Source organism: Lasioglossum baleicum, chromosome 2 (genome assembly GCF_051020765.1).
Source record: "Lasioglossum baleicum chromosome 2, iyLasBale1, whole genome shotgun sequence".
NCBI classification, from domain to species: Eukaryota; Metazoa; Arthropoda; class Insecta; order Hymenoptera; family Halictidae; genus Lasioglossum; species Lasioglossum baleicum.
This window is the reverse complement of record NC_134930.1, coordinates 1,659,836-1,683,473: the sequence shown is the minus strand read 5'-3', so window position 1 is coordinate 1,683,473 and position 23,638 is coordinate 1,659,836. Positions and strand designations below refer to the sequence as shown.

Genomic DNA, 23,638 nt, shown 5'->3' with positions numbered 1-23,638 from the left:
TCAGTAATATATATATTTATGGTTGAGTTCGCTATTTTAATTAGCTCCCGTCCATTCAGATTAACCATTTCCAAGGTCAAATTATCGCCAAGTTTTATGCGCTCCATATTGCTTTGAATAATCGGTTTCGCGCGCAGCAACTCTCTCCATGTTTTAATTGAAAATAGAAGTTCATTTCCACGGCTATCACCGATAGCCAGCTCCGCATAAATGTCCTCTCCGATCCGTATGCCAAGTTCCAAATATTTGAAATAATTCCCAGCTATGGAATATCTTCTACACAAAATCCGTACGGAACGTGATTGGGAACTAGTTGACAAATCGATCGGTTCTGGTTGAGAATATCTACAGCAGATTAATTTTTCAGACATCTTTCTAAATTTCTTTCACATTTTTTTTTTTTTTTTTTATATATCTTTTTTTCTACTTACATATCATCTTGGCTTTTCACAGACTCGTCAATTTTTTGACAGATGTCGAGCTGACGACGGTTGAACATCGTTCAAACCCACACTTTTCACCGTCTCACTCTCTCTCTCACGATGTTAACGTTTTCGTGGCGGTTGCTCGACTATTCGGCCTGACGCTCGGATTGCATTGTTTTATAGAACCATTAATCTACATACCACTTCCTTGCTACAGATAGCGGTCAACAAAGTTTTTTCAATCTCCATCCCAACACTTCCTTTTATGGCAATGAAACGATATTGTAATGTCCCCAAGGAAGTGTAGTGACCAAATTATCACAGATATACCGTTTATCGTCGTACGGACTTAACGCTAATTTCATTTCAGCTATGGAATACACCCGATGCTGTACCGACATTATACGTTTATTGTTAATGCTCTTTTCCGTATGATTATGAAGACACTCGACATAGTCTTCAAAACTTATATCTCTGGCTGTGGCGTTTGTCCTAATGCCTTTAATTTTTTTCGTTTCGCGGCAGGTATCATCGTCGTCGCGCACGCGAGTAGCATACATTTTCGCGCGAAGCCCCACGAACTCAGTCATAATTTTGCCTCCGTTCTCATCCTTCATTAATCCCAGCATCTTTTTGTTCGCGATCGGAACGCCGTACGCGTTGTTCTCGACATAATTACTTGTATCGTATCGATGGATATCACGTTTCATCGTCTCATACACATCGTCGCAAGCGATCTCGTATATCAGACTGTCCGTGTCCGTGTACAAAATCTTGCAATTTTGTTGGAAATTGGGATACATGTACTCGTAATGAAAGCTGTACAAATGAGTTTTTGATATATCCAATACGGACATGCCTATGTAGATGGGTTTGTGGAATTTGAGTAACAGCTTGTTTAGCTGTATCGCGACGAAATCCTCCGAAAACACGGTACAACTGTGAAAATTTGGTCTGGCTATCAATTGCTCGACACCGTATCGACCGTCCCATCGGGAAAGCAATTTCACGTTCACGTGATTTCGAACGTTCTCCATTGTTTTTCCAAACACAGCGTTGTTCATTAATTTAAACAAATTTTTAGAAAAATCGTTAGTCGCCTCGGCGCGTAATTTCGTGTTCAAATCGATATAGCCGTGCAACCATCGCGATTGTTGAAACTCTAGAATTCGATAAATTTTCTTCAATTTTAGGTTATGCTTTAAACTTTGCTGTAAATACCGATAGTGCAGAACGTATCGCTCCTTATCGCGAAGCGTTGCCATCAACTTTCTCTGCCGGCTCGAGTCGGCCGCCGTGTCGTGACTCGGACAGAACGGTAGATCCGCGTGAGCATCATGAATTTCACTAGGATACTCTAAATCAACCTCCAAAATGTATCCTACAGGGCTGTCGATTGGAACGGATTCAACGTTGAAATTCTCTATGTCCTCCACCCATCGAAAGTCTCTGTACGGTAGAGGTTGCGACATAGCCCAACCGTATAAATTGTTAACGTCGAAATACATTAGATAGGTTGACGGTTTGCCGGAGTCATATTTTGGTAAATACTTGTTGTTTGCACACGCATATCTCTGAGAACATTGGCTCAATCCGCCGCGTATTCCTCGCTCCACGAATAAAAGCATGTCCACGTCCGTGAACAACTCCAATTCGATCTTAGTCATTTTCAGCATCACGTCCCACGCGAAACCGGGAAGCGTGTAATAATGCGCCGGATCGAGTTTATAGTTCTCGAGACAGTCGTCGCGGAAATTTTCGAAAACATCAGCCAATAACAACACATCCAATTTCAAATACAAATCGCTGTACTGCCCCAACGTTTTTATAGCGAAACGCGACCAAACCGTGCTCGCGTGAACGTAATCGGCGTCCGATATCCCCCTGTCGCAAAGCTGATTGTAAAATGCCTCGCGCGACGGCAAACACGTGTCGTTTAATTTGTCGTACGACGCCAGATAGTCGTACGGAAAGACGCCTTTTCTAGTCAAGAGATTGAAATCGTCGACGTTGAGATGATCAAATTGATTTCGTACAACGCGTAATTTGTTTTTGTCCAGATACGATGATAACTTGTCCAAACTCGAATTCAAGAACTTGAAGGAATCGATAAATCGAAACTTCAACAACTTTGCATAATTTCTCTTTTCATCTTTATTCGCAACAACTTTCGTGAACGAGATGTACCGCTCTTTTGTCAACGGCAACACAGCTATCTTACCCTCGAACGTGTTTGCTAATTCTTTAATAATGAAATGCGCATCGTAGCCGGACAAATTGTGAAAGACCACCGGTATCACGTACGAAGATTGATAACCTAAATTACACGCGATATGCGCCGGACCGCGATACGCTCCCGTAAAATGACAATGATCGTGTACTTTTGTGTCGGAACTGCTGAACGGCTGCTCGCACACATGACAATGCGTAGCCGTCTGAAAATTTAACTCCTGTCTTTCAGTTAGTTCGTCCATAGGTACCGTTTTGTCGAATATCGGCTGTAATTTATTGCTTATATCATGCAACTTTGCAGCGAACCACGCGGCACATCCCTCTTCCTTGCGACAAGCTCGATACTCGCACAAAGAAGAGTCGTAGCGGCAATGCATGTAATAACCTATGCTGAACGCGTGGTGATGCTGATACAGCGAGCGTGCTCCACGACCTTGTCCTTCCTGCTTCTCCAACAGACATTCCAAATCGGCGTAGATAACGAACGGCGCCTGTTCTTTGTGCACATAGTTCTTAAACTGCAACCACTTATCTTCTTCCGATACTGGAAGTGACAGAGCGCAATCGTTCATCCGTTCACAATCGATCGTATGAACGTTTAATTTCTTCAGCGTGTAGAAATATTGTAAACATCTGAAAGAAAAAAAACATTTCTCTCTCTCTTTGCTTTCAAGAATTAAAAAAACAATCTTACCGATCGCAAATATACTTCATACACTTATGCTTGCTAAGCTGCGACGAAACCAATCGTGGCAAATTTCGTATACACACGTAATGACCGTGCGTTTTCGCCTCATTCTGTAGAAACAACAAGTTGACGTGCCTCATCCGTTTCTTCTCGGTCAGATGAAGCGTTACACACCTCTTGTCCACCCATTCGAACACATTCACGGAAATGTCGTTCTCTCTTTCGAATTTCCGAATGTCTTTGAACGGCATCGGTAGTGTATAACCTTCGGTTCGAAGCACCGTCTGGTAGCGAGGATACGATGATAAACGTGATGTATTTTTTTCTACCGGATAGAGACCCGCCACTATCGCCCAAAAAAAGCATGCTTCATCGTTGCTGATCACGTTCACGATCGCTCTCTTCAACCGTATATTTCGAGGCACGATAACGCAGCAACCGGCCTGTAATGGCTGGTATTTGTTGCAGCTCACTATCAGATGCAGTATCTTCGATAACGCCCACCCGCTGTCTCGTTCTTGAAACTCTTCCATCGATGCTAAAATCGGCGGCACAACGTCCTTCAGGTACCATCGGCGTAGATTACTGGTTCGAAACAGCACAACGTTTCGCGTACCGAAACTTTTCACCGAAACCTCGTCGCGCAGCACAAATTCCGCCTCCAACCTAACGTTCACTTTCAACGACGAATGAGCGTTCAAAAATTCCGTGACACGTCCCGTAATCATCCGTTTCGCGTGTTGTAAAAATTTGCGCGGATCGATATGTTCGATGTTAATAACGATACCGGTCGATATGCGATTGCTAAACGCCGACTCGACAGTCTCCCAACGAAGCGTCGAGGCTCTCGCACCAACACCACGTAAACCTCCACCGACCCGTGAAATATTATAGCTCAACGAAACGTTCAAACTTTTCATGCGACACATGATCGATGCTAAACTAAATCTCGCGCCCATCGTCAATTCATCCTTCATACATGTTAGATAATTGATACAGCACTGTAGAGACTCGATGTATGAGCGAGACCATTCGCGATACTCATCGACAGTTCTAACCATCATCGACATGCGTGTCAAACACCTTAACATTTTTTTCAACGTTTGAATCATCTTGTTGCACAAAATATTTTTTCAACTTCAATTTAATGTCATCCGTTAAATTTCCTGTTCTCAAAAACGTAATTACACTTCGCATCCAACGATGCGGCGTTCGCCCGTCTCGATGATATCCAGTATCGTTGCTGGCGAATCGATCGCGGGCCATCGCGCCACGACTTGACTAAATCTTTTCGTATAAAAGAAACATACGCGACTCGTTGCATCGTTTCGCATTAAACGTACTATCAACGTTTTCTGCTCAATGGGAAAACTATCGTCCAAATACAAATTTATAACGCGAACCCAAGCCAAACTTTTTAACGTTGGGACAGGCATCTCTCTCTTTTAAAAAAAAAAGGTTGAATCAAATACGTAAATGAAGTATACGTCTTTTCAACGGTAAAAATGGCGGAATCAAATCCGATAAACCGTATTCTCGACGGTGACATTCCCCTACACGAACATAATCGGTTCTACGGTATCGAAGCACCACAATATTCAAATGTCTCACCAACTGTCCTTCAGGTTTTAAAAACACAAACACGTTTAAAATATCAATACGCCCCTTCTGCACTTCGTTCAACAAGTCCAACGGACTAAACATGGAAACCGCCACGTACGGGACAATGACCGATCTTTCACGAAAAACACAGTAAATCTTGCACGAAAGAACGCGAAAATATTGTTCAAGAATATTCTGATGCAAAACGGTATGAATGCCGAATTCAAATAACTTCGTCGCAGCGAACGCCTGCAACGATGGCACGTTAGCGAACCGCATCATTCTTTACACATCCCATTATTTCACGCAATATTTAAACAGCTTGAAATACAAAGGATGTGGTCCTACAGATAACCCGATCGCGCAGAATGTAAATCCCCACTGAAAAAATACGGAAACGTGATAGATAAGGAAATCGTTCCACATAATATTACAACTTAAAAAATCTTTAAAAATACGTGTGGTCTTACAGATAACAATGCCTTGCAAGACAGGATGCGAAACGTGTTCGGACATGATCCCCACCCAAAAGATAATGATAACCACGCATGAAATAACAAGGTCGATGACACGCTATTTCATGGAAAAATTTAATGAAGAATACTAACGTGTTCCCCCCTCCCCCACCCAAAAGATTGGCCTACATAATATTTACAGAATAATAAAACGCGGAAAAAATTTAATGAAGAATACTAATGTGTTCCCCACCCAAAAGATTGACCTACATAATATTTACAGAATAATAAAACGCGGAAAAAGATAGAATAATAAAACGCGGAAAAAGATAAGGAAACAAAGACGGCACGCGCCGACACCGGAAATGATAAGGAAAACCGCAAGGCGCCGAACGCTATTTCACGACAACGGAAATTCATATGCTCCTAAGAGAAATAAAAGTCTCTCTCTCTTTCCCGTAAAGACATGATATAATCCTCACCGAACATGATAAGGAAATTGCTTCACATAATATTGCAACTAAGTTCCCCCACCCAAAAGATTGACCTACATAATATTTACAGAATAATAAAACGCGGAAAAAGATAAGGAAACAAAGACGGCACCGGAAATGATAAGGAAAACCGCACGCGTCGGAAAGGAAATGATAATGATAAGGAAAACCGCACGCGTCGGAAAGGAAATGATAATGATAAGGAAAACCGCAAGAAATCAAGATGGCGCCACGCGCCAGAGCCGAACGCTATTTCACGATAACGGAAATTCACTTCCTGAGTTAGAATCCCCATAGGTACACTACTTACGTCGGATTCTTTTTCGGCCTCAATTAAAGCTTCTTCCATATGATCGAATGATTCTATTGTGCTAATTGCTATTGCTTGTCGCAAAATAGGTTTCGCGCCCCAGTACGTTCTCCTAATCATTTTCTCCTCCCGCCACGGTGGATCTAATCGCTCGAACATTCCGCGCATGCTGATGATATAGTCTCTCAATGGCTCGTTTTCGCCCTGAGCGCGGTCTTTAATATTTCTTAATAACGTGTCTGGATATTCCGGATCCCCAAAAAATTTCCGAAACGCGGAGGTAAAATCGTTCCAGGTTCGGAATTTGGTCTCCCTCACCTCGTACCAGTGGGCAGCGGTGCCTTCAAAACATTCTAATAGGCATCGAAGTAAATATTCGTCCGGTATGTTGCCATACCGGCGACGTCTTGAAAGTCGCTCCAGAAAGGCTTCCGAATCCTCTCCGGGCGCTCCTTTGAACTTTATTTGCCATCTTCGAATTATTTCTGAAATCGGCGTGCCCCGACAGTACATTTCCTGGTATTTCCGAGGTTGCGGGGGACCTTGAGAATCCCTGGATGTACCTGGCAACGGCGCATTACCTTTTATGTCATGCTGGGTTGGCGGGTATCGGGGTGGAGGGGGGGGCACGAGTTTCCCGTTCTTTAATATCGGTACCGTTAGTTTAATGGGATTAGGGCGTGATCGACTACGTGCAGCCCCCTCCTCGTCCGAATCCGGGGTATTTACGTTGACGGTATTTTCCTCCGTATCCTCTTCAAAAGGGGAATGGTAATCCCACGGGTCTTCGTTGTTCGGATTCCGCGTAGTATCCATATCTCTATCCATCGGCGACTCAATTCTTTTCGCTTCTAATATTGTAAACACGAACCGTTTATTTTAGCCTTTATGGCTCGGGCCGGGTGACTTGACCGTACGGCCCCGCTAAGTCCCTCTACCGAACAAAGAAACTCATATCTCGACCGGGTGACTCTCGAATGACCTGGCTGTCCTTGCAGCAAAACGTTATCGGGAATTTAGCCGTCCCCAGCTTTTGTACAGTCGTAAATTCTCGACCCTCGCAAAACAATAATCAAGAAATCTTTTCAGATTTTTACTGATATTGCCTACCCTATTTCCCGGATGGCCCTAGGCAACCATCGACGGGATAAATCACTCCTTCGTCAAGGTAGCGACTTTTCTTTGCGAAATTATTACAATAAATCAGGGCAGCAAAGATTTTTCCGCAAATAACGACAATAAGCCAAGGTAGCGAATAATATTTTCGCAACCAGCTTCGATAATCCAAGGCAGCGAATAATTTTGGGGGGGGTGGTTTCAACACGAGACCGGGTACGACAGCACTAGGACTCAAAAGGTACCCTCCATCACCATTGACAACACAACAATAAATAATCTGGTTACTGGGACCACCCTCCACGCGTAAACGCAGGGCTGGTACCGCAGTCACCAAACACAATGTAAATAATCCGAAATAAATAATAAAAACAAATGATGTCTTCGGCAGCCAAATATATCAATTATCAGAAATGGTTGCACAGTTAAAAAAAAATGGTGGTATCGAAATGGAAAAGAAACGGAAAAGACCAGTCTGAGAAAAAGAAGTAAAAGAGAATAGAAAGGAGAAATTTCCAAAATCGATCCGAAAAAAAAAATTATGTACAATTCAAAATCAATAAAGTAAATAACTAATAACAAATAATAAAACTAATTTGTACAATTGAATTTGGACTGGAAACAATAAGACTACAGACCAAACAACTAGAAAAATTAAATTAACAAAAGGACGACAAAACAAGAAAGTGCAATAAATTAGAAAATAAATAGAACAGAGAGAAGAACAACAGAAAAACATGAAATAAATAACAATTCATAAATATTAGATGGCAATAAATAATAACAAAATCAAAAATATCACAGGTGCAACAATTCAAAAAAAAATTATTAGCCACGGTTCAAAGTTTTTATTTTAGGGGGTTCTCAGTTCAAAATTTTACCCGAGCCATTCAATTGTCATATATTGAGAACCACAAGCAAAAAAAAATTTTCTATAATAATTCAGTAAGGTGTGAAAGGCAACAATAAAAGCAGTTTCAATAATAATTTATTAAAGTAAGAATACTTCCTCGGAATCACTGATCGGCACGACAATTCAATCAATGTCTTTGGAAATACCCTTGAATGGCCCGTATTAAATGTAATGTAATAATTATTTTTCAAAATCAACAATCTTTCTTCGAATTCAGTGATTGGAACGACATTCAATCTTTGTTGTCGGAAAGATCGTTCAGTGGCATACCATAAGTAGAACAATCGAAATGGCAACAATACACCCTAATCAAAACAATAGTAATGGCAAGAGTACACAATAATCAATTCCATGCTCGTTGGCTCGTAATAGCTAGTGGCTGTCGTAAACAAGTTTTTCAACGCGTGTTCGCCGTCCCGGTACCGATCGCGTCCGAAATCTGCTCGAACGACTGCGATGGAGAAAAATAAACTTTCCTTGTGCGAGCCTCGCGTCTTCGGCGTATCCCTAACACAAAAGTATCCCAAAATCCCTCACACAGGTTAAATTTACTGTGAGAGGTCCCTGTTCGGGCGCCAAATTTGTCACGTCGCTTTCTTAACTTTTCGTACTGATGGTCGAACGAGGAATAGCGACACCGAGAATTTACAGGCGAGAAGCCGGGCCACGCTCGGCCGCGCGAGGCGTGGTCCTCTCGGGACAAAAATACGTTCACAGTCTCGTTATTCGAAGATCAAACGTGATACAATTTCGGGCGCCAGACACCTGAAGGTGTCACGAGAAAGAATCGTAATCTAGACACGAAAGCGGAACGCGGTTGGACTCGCGAGACTGTGACGTAGCAAACGTAACCTGAATAGCTATCGCAAGGGCGCAGGATTCTACGTCAGGAGAACACGAGACGTTCCCCGCGACGGGAAGGTTTTCACACAAGGAATAGACAACGTTTCGGCTAACAAGATGTTTATTCGACGAAATGACTGAGCTGCCGACGATTCGGCAGCAATTACAAACGTAGCCGGCGCGTATTATCGCGACTGATGGAACTCGCACGCGCAATGCCTCTCTTACTTTACAATTTCGCGAAGAATTCGGCCGCGATAAGAACTTCGCGACGCGGAAGGCCTCGAAGGCCGTTTTCCGACCGAACTCAGATGGAATTCGCGGTTTCTCTTGGACTTGCGTCGATCGAACAGAATTTACGACCGCGAATCGAACACGCGACGGTGTCCCACCGTGGAACGAGCGCAGGTTATTTAGAATTAACGGCGGCGACGATAATATCCCGAATCCGCGACTTCGCGTTTAGATCGGCGTCGTACAACCGCCATAAGGCGGCCACGCGGCCCCCCGCTATCCGACCGGATTCGTACCGCGACAACGATATCCTTCACAATATGAAGGATTCGTGCTTGGACACTAACAGTGTCCCCAAAATCTCGTCCGCCTCGTTTGCCGTTAATTCTCGCGACACCTATTCCTAACCTCGCCGCGCTACCCGAGCCAACACGAACTTCACGAAATATCGAAAGCCTGATCGGCGCTTACCACAGGTAATTCAGTAGCAGCTACACGGCAGCGAATCTCTCGATCCCTTGGTTTCAGCAGGCGCAAAATACAATAATTAGCAATCGTTCAAAGATACAACTTTCTGTTAACGATTCCGGAGACGCAGTGCACGTTCACGCGGTAGCTCGGGTACGCGGAAGCAGGGCGTCCCCCACTTTTCGTATTCCGCTTTCTTCACGCAACATTTCGGCCTATCGCTAACGCGGGATTTCGCTTCAGCGAATCCGTCGCGACGGCGCTCGGCTTCCGGCAGCGTTTGGCCACTCCGGCAGCGCTGATGTCCGATTGGCCGCTCCCCGATGAGACGATCGACGTCAGCCAATCCGGTTGCGGTGCAGCTTCTTCCCGGACGAGGCGACGACAGGGTAGAGTAGTTGATCGTCTCTGCACCGGATGCCCTCGTCGGCGCCTCCAGGTTGATAGTCCTGGGCCTTGACGATCTCTCGTTGCTTTCCCTCGAGTTATGCCTTCTTCCTGCCTCGAGGTGCTGATTCTTGACGGCGTGTTGCATACCGTGTTGAAAGTGGAATTCCGGATCCCGCCTGGGACCCGGATACGGTCCTGTAAACGTTTGTCACGCAAATTGGCGCGACATTCAAAACATTAGAATGCGCCTTTTTAGGTCTGTCTCGTGCCCAGGGAGATCGCTCGCAGCGGCCCTTATCGCGATGCTTGACCAAAGGGTGGCCCGGTCTTTCGTTCAGGAGTTTCGAGTGACCTAGGCAATCTTGCCACGTCACAACTCCTCCCCCCCTCGGGGAGACCGGGCCATACCGGTGGCAGCCACCCATCAGGCTTTCGCGGGCTGGGTAGCGGACGCTCTCCCTTGACTCGTTCCATCCAATATCACAAAACTACTTGTTCACCTTACCCCAACATGTATTCGCTACCTTACCCCTTTACACTAAATACTTACTATATGTCGTACACCAATGCGGGCGAGAATCCTTCGACGACCGGCATTTATTCTAAAAAGAATGGTTCGCAAAAAAAAATTTTTCGCAAATGACCGTTATTCGCGACTGTTGGAATGGGTATTGGGTTTCTACAATAATTGGTAGTCCTATTTCGGCAACGATTCTTTAATCTAACTTCTTTGGTGTCCTAGCGGCACAAAAATACAAGTTTGTCAGTCTTTTAAGAACAAGGTAACTTCTAATCTGTTTATTAGTAATATAAATTAGCTATTCTTTGCTAACGCTCCTTTCTGGGCAGCGTGCTTCTAGTAAAAAAATAATATATGTCCCTCGTATGATTTTTATCCGTAATAATAACACGCAGGTAGGAGTTAATCTCCCTTTGCGGCAGCGACTTCTCCGCCGGTTATCCTAGGCTTTATATCCCCATGGGTGGTGTGGTCCGCCTTCCTTCCATTCTTGTCCGCATTTAGGGCAAGACTTTATGGTGTAGCCCCCTCGACCACATCGAAAACAGTACACTGTTGCGGGCTCCGAGCAGTATCGGTGGCTGTGTCCCCGTTTACCGCACCTCCAGCAGTTCCTCTGTCTATCGATAAATTGTATTTCTTGGGGCTTCTTTTGTTCCCTTCTTGTTTCCGGCAGCGATGGTTTTGTCCCAGGTTCCCTCTTGAGTAAGGGTGGTTCCCCATACCGGTATGCTTTCTCCAGAGGAGCAGCTTTTAGGAACTGTGGGTCCCTCTTCTCCGGTGCGGGCGCTTGTTTAGGCAGCCGTGGTCTAACTGGATTTATTATTGTGGGTCTGCTCGGTCTCTTGCGTCTCTCCTCTTGTCGCTTCTCCTCCTCTCGTCTCGCCCTTTCTCGTTCTTCTTCTTCTTGTCTCTCCTCTTCTCGTAATCTCGCTATCCCATGGCGGTGCACCCATTCGAAACTGTCTCGTACGTTTTCTATTATGCCTCTCGCCATTTTTCCCGGCGTGTCCGGAGTAATGAGCGCGTTTTCGGCGATGATTTCCTGGGGCTGCTTGATCTCGGCAGCGGTTTCTTTGAGTTCCAGGAATACGTTAGTGCCCTCTTCAGGCTTCTCTGCTTCGGCAGCGATCTCGTCGAGTTTCCCCTTGTCGTCAGCGCTCTCTACCGGCTGCTCTGCTTCGGCAGCGATTTCGTCGAGTTTCCCCTTGTCGTCAGCGCTCTCTTCCGGCTGCTCCGCTTCGGCAGCGATCTCGTCCGATTTCTCGGCTATCATTGTTGTGGAGTCGTCTAATATTTCTGTTGGGATGTCTTCCAACGTGGCGTCCAACTCTCCCGTTGTTTCTGGTTCTCCCCCTTGCTTATCTTCGAGCGAAAAGAATGAACTACTCGAGCTGGTTTCTTCCTCTATTTCTACTCCTGACACTGGGGAACAGTCTTTCGTCGTCTCTGTTGTCCCTTTTATTTCTTCCCATTGGGTGCGGAGGAACTCTTCTATCTGTTGCCTATCTTCCGACTCCTTTAGCCGGATGATTGCTTCCTTAATCTCGGTTAGTGTATTCATCCTTCGGTCCGGCAGCAAATGAATTCGGCCTGTCTTCTTTTCCGAAGGCGACTCGTTTTTTAATTCTGTAGGGAAAAGCTTGAGTACATTAGTTTTATGCCTTCGTTGCGTGTGATGGAAGGTATGCTTTTATGTCGCTTATGTGGACTTTTCCCAAGTCTCGGCCGTCTTCAGTAGCAAGGGCATATACTACTGGGGATATCTTTTTCGTAATTATTACTGGTCCACTGAATTTGGGTACCAGCTTTGCCGCAAAATGTTGAGCTGCTGACGAAAGTGCTCGCTGTCGTTTTACTACTCTATCTCCTACCTCAAATTCCTTATTTACATGTCGCGAATTATAATATTTGGCCTGCGTGTTATAGGCACTTTCTAAATTTTCTATCACCCAACTTCGCAAGGTTTGTAGGTGCGCTACCCTACCCTTCCAATGATCGGTCGGCTCTAATAACATGTCTATTGGCGGTTCATTGTCCGCTCGTACGCATCTAAATGGTCGCGGATCTCGCCCGAAGTTCAAAAAGGCTGGGGACGTTTGTAACACGGAATGATAGGCCGTGTTATACGCAAATCTGAATTTTGATAAATTAATATCCCATTCTCTGTGATCCCTCTCTAAGAACGCAACTATCATCGTCTTTAGGATGCGATTTACTCTTTCCACCGGATTTGCCTGCGGATGGTACGGAGGGGTTGTTGTGATATGAATGCCATACTCTTCGGCGAGCTGATGTAGGCATTTGTTAGCAAACTCAGTGCCGTTATCTGTCAGGAGTACATCGGGTGTACCCCATCGCGAAAATATCAAATTTTCTAGGGCTTCCGCAATTTTAGGTCCTGTTGCACGTCGAAGCGGGGCGCACTCGATCCATTTTGTAAACAGATCTTGCATCACCAGGAGGTACGCATGACCGGATTTGCTTGACGGAAAAGGACCCATTATATCGGCAGCGACCACTGACCACGGCATGTTAATATGGCGCCGACCCATCAGCCCGGAAGGGAGTGTTTGCTCCACTTTCGTTAGCTGACAGGTTGTGCAGCGTCTTACATATTCCACGGTGGTCCGATACATGCCGGGCCAGTAATACCTAGTCGCTACCCTACGATACGTTTTCTCTATTCCCAAATGTCCTGCTTGTGGGCCGTCATGGGCCTCTTGCAAAATCTCGGTCCTGCGCTCCTCCGGGATCACCAATTTCCACTCATTGGTATCTTTTCCCAAAGTCTCCGCAATGAGTGGATCTGTCCTCCGATAATATAATTCCCCGCTCCTAATGCACCAGTCCTTAAATCTGTCAGGATCGCTCTCTATCTCCGCGAATTTCCCTTCGTACCATGTGGGTTTTATTACGGCACCGACTTCTAATTCTCCTTCGACCCCCTCAAAAGCACGTGATAGTGCATCCGGCACTTTATTTAGGGCCCCTTGCCGATACACGACTTGAAAGTCGTACTCTAAAAGTTGCAAGGCCCATCTCGCTAAACGACCCGATGGGTTCTGTAATTTCCTCAACCACCGCAGGCTATTATGATCTGTTATTACCGTAAATTTATAACCCTCTAGATAAGCTCTAAATTTCTCTACTGACCAGACTATTGCAAGGCACTCCAGCTCTGTAGCTGAGTATTTCCTTTCTGGCAGCGTAAGTGATCTACTTGCGAAGGCAATTACTTTCTCGATTCCCTCGATTTCTTGAGTCAAGACTGCACCTAATCCGACGGTACTTGCATCCGTTTGCAAGGTGAACGGCAACGAAAAATCCGGGCAAGAAAGAGTTGGGGCGCCAGCGATCATATCCCTTAGGGTTTCGAAGGCGGATTGTTGTCCGTCCTTCCATACCCATTCCCGATTCTTTCGCAAAAGGTTGTTTAAAGGTTCTGCTAGTGTTGCGAATCCTGGAATAAACCGCCTGTACCAGGAGGCCATGCCCAAGAATCGCCGCACTTGTTTGATGTTTTTCGGCACTGGATATGTCAGAATAGGTTGGATCTTTTCCGAATCTACTTTCAACCCTTCCTTGCTTACTACGAACCCTAAGTAACGGACCTCGGTGCGGCAGAATTCACATTTGTCCGGGTTTATTATAAGACCGGCAGCCTTTATACGATCTAACACGAGTTTTAACCATTCCAAGTGTTCTTCAAATGTTTTCGTCACTATTATGATGTCATCCAAATACGCGAATACGTGGGGCTCCATCTCTGGCCCTATTAAACGATCAAGCAACCGTTGGAAGGTTGCTGGTGCCCCCGTGAGACCGTACGGCATGCGACGAAATTGAAAAAGGCCTTTACCCGGCACTGTGAAAGCTGTAATTTCGCGACTATTTTGTTCGAGTGGAATTTGAAAATATGCTTGACTCAAATCTAGGGTTGAGATGTACCTTGCCGTTCGCAGTTTGTCCAGGATCTGGGTCATTAACGGCAGCGGATATGCATCCTTCCTCGAGACTTCGTTGACTTTTCTAAAGTCCAAGCAGAATCTATATTTTCCGCTTGGTTTCTTGACCATTACTATTGGACTTGACCAGCCACTATTAGATGGTTCAATTATGCCGTCTGCTAATAGGATATCCACCTCTTTATAAATGGCCTCCTGAACTTTAGGAGAGACGGCATAATACCTCTGTTTAATTGGCGGGTGCTTCCCCACATCTATCTTGTGGCTGATCAAATCGGTCAAGCCCTTCATTTTCTCGAATTCTGGCAACTCAGTCTGGAGGAAGGTTTCCAGTTGTTGTTTTTCGCTAATTTTCAAAATCTGTAGGCCGCAGCATACGGTGGTTGGGTTTGGGTCGTCGAAGGGGAATTTTTCCTCCGGATTGGACGCAAAATACCAAGTGGCATTGTGAAATTCCGCGACTATTCCAAACAATGCAATCGCATCCGTTCCTAATAAGAGAGGAGTCACGAGATTATCTAACACCCTGGCCGAGATTTCCTGTTCCTTTGTTCCTATCCTTACGCGAAATTGTGCTTTTTCTTGAGCCTTATCAATTGTCCCCGTGGCGAGGAGAAAATAACACGGTTTTTCCGTGTTTTCCACCTTAACGGCAGCGCTACTAAGCTGTTCTATTACTTCCCGACTAATGAACGTAATTGATGAACCCGTGTCTATTAGGGCGTCTACTGGCAGCGAATCAATAAAAGCTTTAACTGTTAACAACGGCGGTTTTGATCTTTCCCCGTTTGTTTTCACGCGGGCCGATATTATTTCGGGGGTGGTCTCTCCGGCCTTGTCGAGCGACCCCTCCAACCATTTCCCGAATACCGATTACATCTTCGGCAGGTTCTTAACGTTACTTCCGGTGCGCCGCATTGGTAGCAGTGCATCCGGGGCTCCTCCCTGCAATCTCGTGATCTATGCCCTATTTTTCGACAATTCCAACATTCCATCTCGGGTTTCACCCCCACACGTTGTTTATCGCGTGACGGTGATTGTGGCCCGACTCCGGTAGCTGGAGTTGTCGCTTGGCGCGATGGTGGGTGTTGTGACCACCTTCCCCTCGTTCCTCCGCGGTAGGCATCGTTCCTATTTCGCCCGGCAGCTGAATAACTCGCGCGCGAAGCTGAAAAGTCCCGTTTTGCTATCCCAGCGTGAGTATTTTGGGGTTCGAGATTGCGGGTATTTTGCCCCTCTCCGTCACTTGTGGTCGTAATTGCATTTAAGAATTCGACGTCTCCGGTTTTCCCTCTCCCTTGATGTTTCTGGGGGCTATACCGATTCGGATCGTAGGCGAATATCGGATGTGCCATTTCGGAGGGTTTCGGATTTCTTTTTAATTTTGCTACGTCGGATTCTTTTTCGGCCTCAATTAAAGCTTCTTCCATATGATCGAATGATTCTATTGTGCTAATTGCTATTGCTTGTCGCAAAATAGGTTTCGCGCCCCAGTACGTTCTCCTAATCATTTTCTCCTCCCGCCACGGTGGATCTAATCGCTCGAACATTCCGCGCATGCTGATGATATAGTCTCTCAATGGCTCGTTTTCGCCCTGAGCGCGGTCTTTAATATTTCTTAATAACGTGTCTGGATATTCCGGATCCCCAAAAAATTTCCGAAACGCGGAGGTAAAATCGTTCCAGGTTCGGAATTTGGTCTCCCTCACCTCGTACCAGTGGGCAGCGGTGCCTTCAAAACATTCTAATAGGCATCGAAGTAAATATTCGTCCGGTATGTTGCCATACCGGCGACGTCTTGAAAGTCGCTCCAGAAAGGCTTCCGAATCCTCTCCGGGCGCTCCTTTGAACTTTATTTGCCATCTTCGAATTATTTCTGAAATCGGCGTGCCCCGACAGTACATTTCCTGGTATTTCCGAGGTTGCGGGGGACCTTGAGAATCCCTGGATGTACCTGGCAACGGCGCATTACCTTTTATGTCATGCTGGGTTGGCGGGTATCGGGGTGGAGGGGGGGGCACGAGTTTCCCGTTCTTTAATATCGGTACCGTTAGTTTAATGGGATTAGGGCGTGATCGACTACGTGCAGCCCCCTCCTCGTCCGAATCCGGGGTATTTACGTTGACGGTATTTTCCTCCGTATCCTCTTCAAAAGGGGAATGGTAATCCCACGGGTCTTCGTTGTTCGGATTCCGCGTAGTATCCATATCTCTATCCATCGGCGACTCAATTCTTTTCGCTTCTAATATTGTAAACACGAACCGTTTATTTTAGCCTTTATGGCTCGGGCCGGGTGACTTGACCGTACGGCCCCGCTAAGTCCCTCTACCGAACAAAGAAACTCATATCTCGACCGGGTGACTCTCGAATGACCTGGCTGTCCTTGCAGCAAAACGTTATCGGGAATTTAGCCGTCCCCAGCTTTTGTACAGTCGTAAATTCTCGACCCTCGCAAAACAATAATCAAGAAATCTTTTCAGATTTTTACTGATATTGCCTACCCTATTTCCCGGATGGCCCTAGGCAACCATCGACGGGATAAATCACTCCTTCGTCAAGGTAGCGACTTTTCTTTGCGAAATTATTACAATAAATCAGGGCAGCAAAGATTTTTCCGCAAATAACGACAATAAGCCAAGGTAGCGAATAATATTTTCGCAACCAGCTTCGATAATCCAAGGCAGCGAATAATTTTGGGGGGGGTGGTTTCAACACGAGACCACCTCTCCCCGAGGGGGGGAGGAGTTGTGACGTGGCAAGATTGCCTAGGTCACTCGAAACTCCTGAACGAAAGACCGGGCCACCCTTTGGTCAAGCATCGCGATAAGGGCCGCTGCGAGCGATCTCCCTGGGCACGAGACAGACCTAAAAAGGCGCATTCTAATGTTTTGAATGTCGCGCCAATTTGCGTGACAAACGTTTACAGGACCGTATCCGGGTCCCAGGCGGGATCCGGAATTCCACTTTCAACACGGTATGCAACACGCCGTCAAGAATCAGCACCTCGAGGCAGGAAGAAGGCATAACTCGAGGGAAAGCAACGAGAGATCGTCAAGGCCCAGGACTATCAACCTGGAGGCGCCGACGAGGGCATCCGGTGCAGAGACGATCAACTACTCTACCCTGTCGTCGCCTCGTCCGGGAAGAAGCTGCACCGCAACCGGATTGGCTGACGTCGATCGTCTCATCGGGGAGCGGCCAATCGGACATCAGCGCTGCCGGAGTGGCCAAACGCTGCCGGAAGCCGAGCGCCGTCGCGACGGATTCGCTGAAGCGAAATCCCGCGTTAGCGATAGGCCGAAATGTTGCGTGAAGAAAGCGGAATACGAAAAGTGGGGGACGCCCTGCTTCCGCGTACCCGAGCTACCGCGTGAACGTGCACTGCGTCTCCGGAATCGTTAACAGAAAGTTGTATCTTTGAACGATTGCTAATTATTGTATTTTGCGCCTGCTGAAACCAAGGGATCGAGAGATTCGCTGCCGTGTAGCTGCTGCTGAATTACCTGTGGTAAGCGCCGATCAGGCTTTCGATATTTCGTGAAGTTCGTGTTGGCTCGGGTAGCGCGGCGAGGTTAGGAATAGGTGTCGCGAGAATTAACGGCAAACGAGGCGGACGAGATTTTGGGGACACTGTTAGTGTCCAAGCACGAATCCTTCATATTGTGAAGGATATCGTTGTCGCGGTACGAATCCGGTCGGATAGCGGGGGGCCGCGTGGCCGCCTTATGGCGGTTGTACGACGCCGATCTAAACGCGAAGTCGCGGATTCGGGATATTATCGTCGCCGCCGTTAATTCTAAATAACCTGCGCTCGTTCCACGGTGGGACACCGTCGCGTGTTCGATTCGCGGTCGTAAATTCTGTTCGATCGACGCAAGTCCAAGAGAAACCGCGAATTCCATCTGAGTTCGGTCGGAAAACGGCCTTCGAGGCCTTCCGCGTCGCGAAGTTCTTATCGCGGCCGAATTCTTCGCGAAATTGTAAAGTAAGAGAGGCATTGCGCGTGCGAGTTCCATCAGTCGCGATAATACGCGCCGGCTACGTTTGTAATTGCTGCCGAATCGTCGGCAGCTCAGTCATTTCGTCGAATAAACATCTTGTTAGCCGAAACGTTGTCTATTCCTTGTGTGAAAACCTTCCCGTCGCGGGGAACGTCTCGTGTTCTCCTGACGTAGAATCCTGCGCCCTTGCGATAGCTATTCAGGTTACGTTTGCTACGTCACAGTCTCGCGAGTCCAACCGCGTTCCGCTTTCGTGTCTAGATTACGATTCTTTCTCGTGACACCTTCAGGTGTCTGGCGCCCGAAATTGTATCACGTTTGATCTTCGAATAACGAGACTGTGAACGTATTTTTGTCCCGAGAGGACCACGCCTCGCGCGGCCGAGCGTGGCCCGGCTTCTCGCCTGTAAATTCTCGGTGTCGCTATTCCTCGTTCGACCATCAGTACGAAAAGTTAAGAAAGCGACGTGACAAATTTGGCGCCCGAACAGGGACCTCTCACAGTAAATTTAACCTGTGTGAGGGATTTTGGGATACTTTTGTGTTAGGGATACGCCGAAGACGCGAGGCTCGCACAAGGAAAGTTTATTTTTCTCCATCGCAGTCGTTCGAGCAGATTTCGGACGCGATCGGTACCGGGACGGCGAACACGCGTTGAAAAACTTGTTTACGACAGCCACTAGCTATTACGAGCCAACGAGCATGGAATTGATTATTGTGTACTCTTGCCATTACTATTGTTTTGATTAGGGTGTATTGTTGCCATTTCGATTGTTCTACTTATGGTATGCCACTGAACGATCTTTCCGACAACAAAGATTGAATGTCGTTCCAATCACTGAATTCGAAGAAAGATTGTTGATTTTGAAAAATAATTATTACATTACATTTAATACGGGCCATTCAAGGGTATTTCCAAAGACATTGATTGAATTGTCGTGCCGATCAGTGATTCCGAGGAAGTATTCTTACTTTAATAAATTATTATTGAAACTGCTTTTATTGTTGCCTTTCACACCTTACTGAATTATTATAGAAAATTTTTTTTTGCTTGTGGTTCTCAATATATGACAATTGAATGGCTCGGGTAAAATTTTGAACTGAGAACCCCCTAAAATAAAAACTTTGAACCGTGGCTAATAATTTTTTTTTGAATTGTTGCACCTGTGATATTTTTGATTTTGTTATTATTTATTGCCATCTAATATTTATGAATTGTTATTTATTTCATGTTTTTCTGTTGTTCTTCTCTCTGTTCTATTTATTTTCTAATTTATTGCACTTTCTTGTTTTGTCGTCCTTTTGTTAATTTAATTTTTCTAGTTGTTTGGTCTGTAGTCTTATTGTTTCCAGTCCAAATTCAATTGTACAAATTAGTTTTATTATTTGTTATTAGTTATTTACTTTATTGATTTTGAATTGTACATAATTTTTTTTTTCGGATCGATTTTGGAAATTTCTCCTTTCTATTCTCTTTTACTTCTTTTTCTCAGACTGGTCTTTTCCGTTTCTTTTCCATTTCGATACCACCATTTTTTTTTAACTGTGCAACCATTTCTGATAATTGATATATTTGGCTGCCGAAGACATCATTTGTTTTTATTATTTATTTCGGATTATTTACATTGTGTTTGGTGACTGCGGTACCAGCCCTGCGTTTACGCGTGGAGGGTGGTCCCAGTAACCAGATTATTTATTGTTGTGTTGTCAATGGTGATGGAGGGTACCTTTTGAGTCCTAGTGCTGTCGTACCCGGTCTCGTGTTGAAACCACCCCCCCCAAAATTATTCGCTGCCTTGGATTATCGAAGCTGGTTGCGAAAATATTATTCGCTACCTCGGCTTATTGTCGTTATTTGCGGAAAAATCTTTGCTGCCCTGATTTATTGTAATAATTTCGCAAAGAAAAGTCGCTACCTTGACGAAGGAGTGATTTATCCCGTCGATGGTTGCCTAGGGCCATCCGGGAAATAGGGTAGGCAATATCAGTAAAAATCTGAAAAGATTTCTTGATTATTGTTTTGCGAGGGTCGAGAATTTACGACTGTACAAAAGCTGGGGACGGCTAAATTCCCGATAACGTTTTGCTGCAAGGACAGCCAGGTCATTCGAGAGTCACCCGGTCGAGATATGAGTTTCTTTGTTCGGTAGAGGGACTTAGCGGGGCCGTACGGTCAAGTCACCCGGCCCGAGCCATAAAGGCTAAAATAAACGGTTCGTGTTTACAATATTAGAAGCGAAAAGAATTGAGTCGCCGATGGATAGAGATATGGATACTACGCGGAATCCGAACAACGAAGACCCGTGGGATTACCATTCCCCTTTTGAAGAGGATACGGAGGAAAATACCGTCAACGTAAATACCCCGGATTCGGACGAGGAGGGGGCTGCACGTAGTCGATCACGCCCTAATCCCATTAAACTAACGGTACCGATATTAAAGAACGGGAAACTCGTGCCCCCCCCTCCACCCCGATACCCGCCAACCCAGCATGACATAAAAGGTAATGCGCCGTTGCCAGGTACATCCAGGGATTCTCAAGGTCCCCCGCAACCTCGGAAATACCAGGAAATGTACTGTCGGGGCACGCCGATTTCAGAAATAATTCGAAGATGGCAAATAAAGTTCAAAGGAGCGCCCGGAGAGGATTCGGAAGCCTTTCTGGAGCGACTTTCAAGACGTCGCCGGTATGGCAACATACCGGACGAATATTTACTTCGATGCCTATTAGAATGTTTTGAAGGCACCGCTGCCCACTGGTACGAGGTGAGGGAGACCAAATTCCGAACCTGGAACGATTTTACCTCCGCGTTTCGGAAATTTTTTGGGGATCCGGAATATCCAGACACGTTATTAAGAAATATTAAAGACCGCGCTCAGGGCGAAAACGAGCCATTGAGAGACTATATCATCAGCATGCGCGGAATGTTCGAGCGATTAGATCCACCGTGGCGGGAGGAGAAAATGATTAGGAGAACGTACTGGGGCGCGAAACCTATTTTGCGACAAGCAATAGCAATTAGCACAATAGAATCATTCGATCATATGGAAGAAGCTTTAATTGAGGCCGAAAAAGAATCCGACGTAGCAAAATTAAAAAGAAATCCGAAACCCTCCGAAATGGCACATCCGATATTCGCCTACGATCCGAATCGGTATAGCCCCCAGAAACATCAAGGGAGAGGGAAAACCGGAGACGTCGAATTCTTAAATGCAATTACGACCACAAGTGACGGAGAGGGGCAAAATACCCGCAATCTCGAACCCCAAAATACTCACGCTGGGATAGCAAAACGGGACTTTTCAGCTTCGCGCGCGAGTTATTCAGCTGCCGGGCGAAATAGGAACGATGCCTACCGCGGAGGAACGAGGGGAAGGTGGTCACAACACCCACCATCGCGCCAAGCGACAACTCCAGCTACCGGAGTCGGGCCACAATCACCGTCACGCGATAAACAACGTGTGGGGGTGAAACCCGAGATGGAATGTTGGAATTGTCGAAAAATAGGGCATAGATCACGAGATTGCAGGGAGGAGCCCCGGATGCACTGCTACCAATGCGGCGCACCGGAAGTAACGTTAAGAACCTGCCGAAGATGTAATCGGTATTCGGGAAATGGTTGGAGGGGTCGCTCGACAAGGCCGGAGAGACCACCCCCGAAATAATATCGGCCCGCGTGAAAACAAACGGGGAAAGATCAAAACCGCCGTTGTTAACAGTTAAAGCTTTTATTGATTCGCTGCCAGTAGACGCCCTAATAGACACGGGTTCATCAATTACGTTCATTAGTCGGGAAGTAATAGAACAGCTTAGTAGCGCTGCCGTTAAGGTGGAAAACACGGAAAAACCGTGTTATTTTCTCCTCGCCACGGGGACAATTGATAAGGCTCAAGAAAAAGCACAATTTCGCGTAAGGATAGGAACAAAGGAACAGGAAATCTCGGCCAGGGTGTTAGATAATCTCGTGACTCCTCTCTTATTAGGAACGGATGCGATTGCATTGTTTGGAATAGTCGCGGAATTTCACAATGCCACTTGGTATTTTGCGTCCAATCCGGAGGAAAAATTCCCCTTCGACGACCCAAACCCAACCACCGTATGCTGCGGCCTACAGATTTTGAAAATTAGCGAAAAACAACAACTGGAAACCTTCCTCCAGACTGAGTTGCCAGAATTCGAGAAAATGAAGGGCTTGACCGATTTGATCAGCCACAAGATAGATGTGGGGAAGCACCCGCCAATTAAACAGAGGTATTATGCCGTCTCTCCTAAAGTTCAGGAGGCCATTTATAAAGAGGTGGATATCCTATTAGCAGACGGCATAATTGAACCATCTAATAGTGGCTGGTCAAGTCCAATAGTAATGGTCAAGAAACCAAGCGGAAAATATAGATTCTGCTTGGACTTTAGAAAAGTCAACGAAGTCTCGAGGAAGGATGCATATCCGCTGCCGTTAATGACCCAGATCCTGGACAAACTGCGAACGGCAAGGTACATCTCAACCCTAGATTTGAGTCAAGCATATTTTCAAATTCCACTCGAACAAAATAGTCGCGAAATTACAGCTTTCACAGTGCCGGGTAAAGGCCTTTTTCAATTTCGTCGCATGCCGTACGGTCTCACGGGGGCACCAGCAACCTTCCAACGGTTGCTTGATCGTTTAATAGGGCCAGAGATGGAGCCCCACGTATTCGCGTATTTGGATGACATCATAATAGTGACGAAAACATTTGAAGAACACTTGGAATGGTTAAAACTCGTGTTAGATCGTATAAAGGCTGCCGGTCTTATAATAAACCCGGACAAATGTGAATTCTGCCGCACCGAGGTCCGTTACTTAGGGTTCGTAGTAAGCAAGGAAGGGTTGAAAGTAGATTCGGAAAAGATCCAACCTATTCTGACATATCCAGTGCCGAAAAACATCAAACAAGTGCGGCGATTCTTGGGCATGGCCTCCTGGTACAGGCGGTTTATTCCA

General features: G+C 45.9%; 1 protein-coding gene and 1 long non-coding RNA gene across 2 annotated transcripts in view; one reads left to right on the top strand and one right to left on the bottom strand.

The window, feature by feature from the left end:
- Window positions 1–23,638, top strand: part of LOC143219186 (uncharacterized) — a 148,645-nt gene that overhangs the window by 95,242 nt on the left and 29,765 nt on the right. The gene's annotated exons all lie outside the window — the stretch shown is intronic.
- On the bottom strand, window positions 539–3,220 carry LOC143219181 (uncharacterized). Its single transcript, XM_076445082.1, has one exon. The coding sequence runs from the start codon at window positions 3,032–3,034 to the stop codon at window positions 689–691; it is 2,346 nt and encodes a 781-aa protein (XP_076301197.1). The 5' UTR covers window positions 3,035–3,220; the 3' UTR covers window positions 539–688.

Coding starts and splice junctions, on each gene's coding strand:
- LOC143219181 (XM_076445082.1), bottom strand. CDS start 3,034: ATGCATTGCCGCTACGACTCTTCTTTGTGCGAGTATCGAGCTTGTCGC.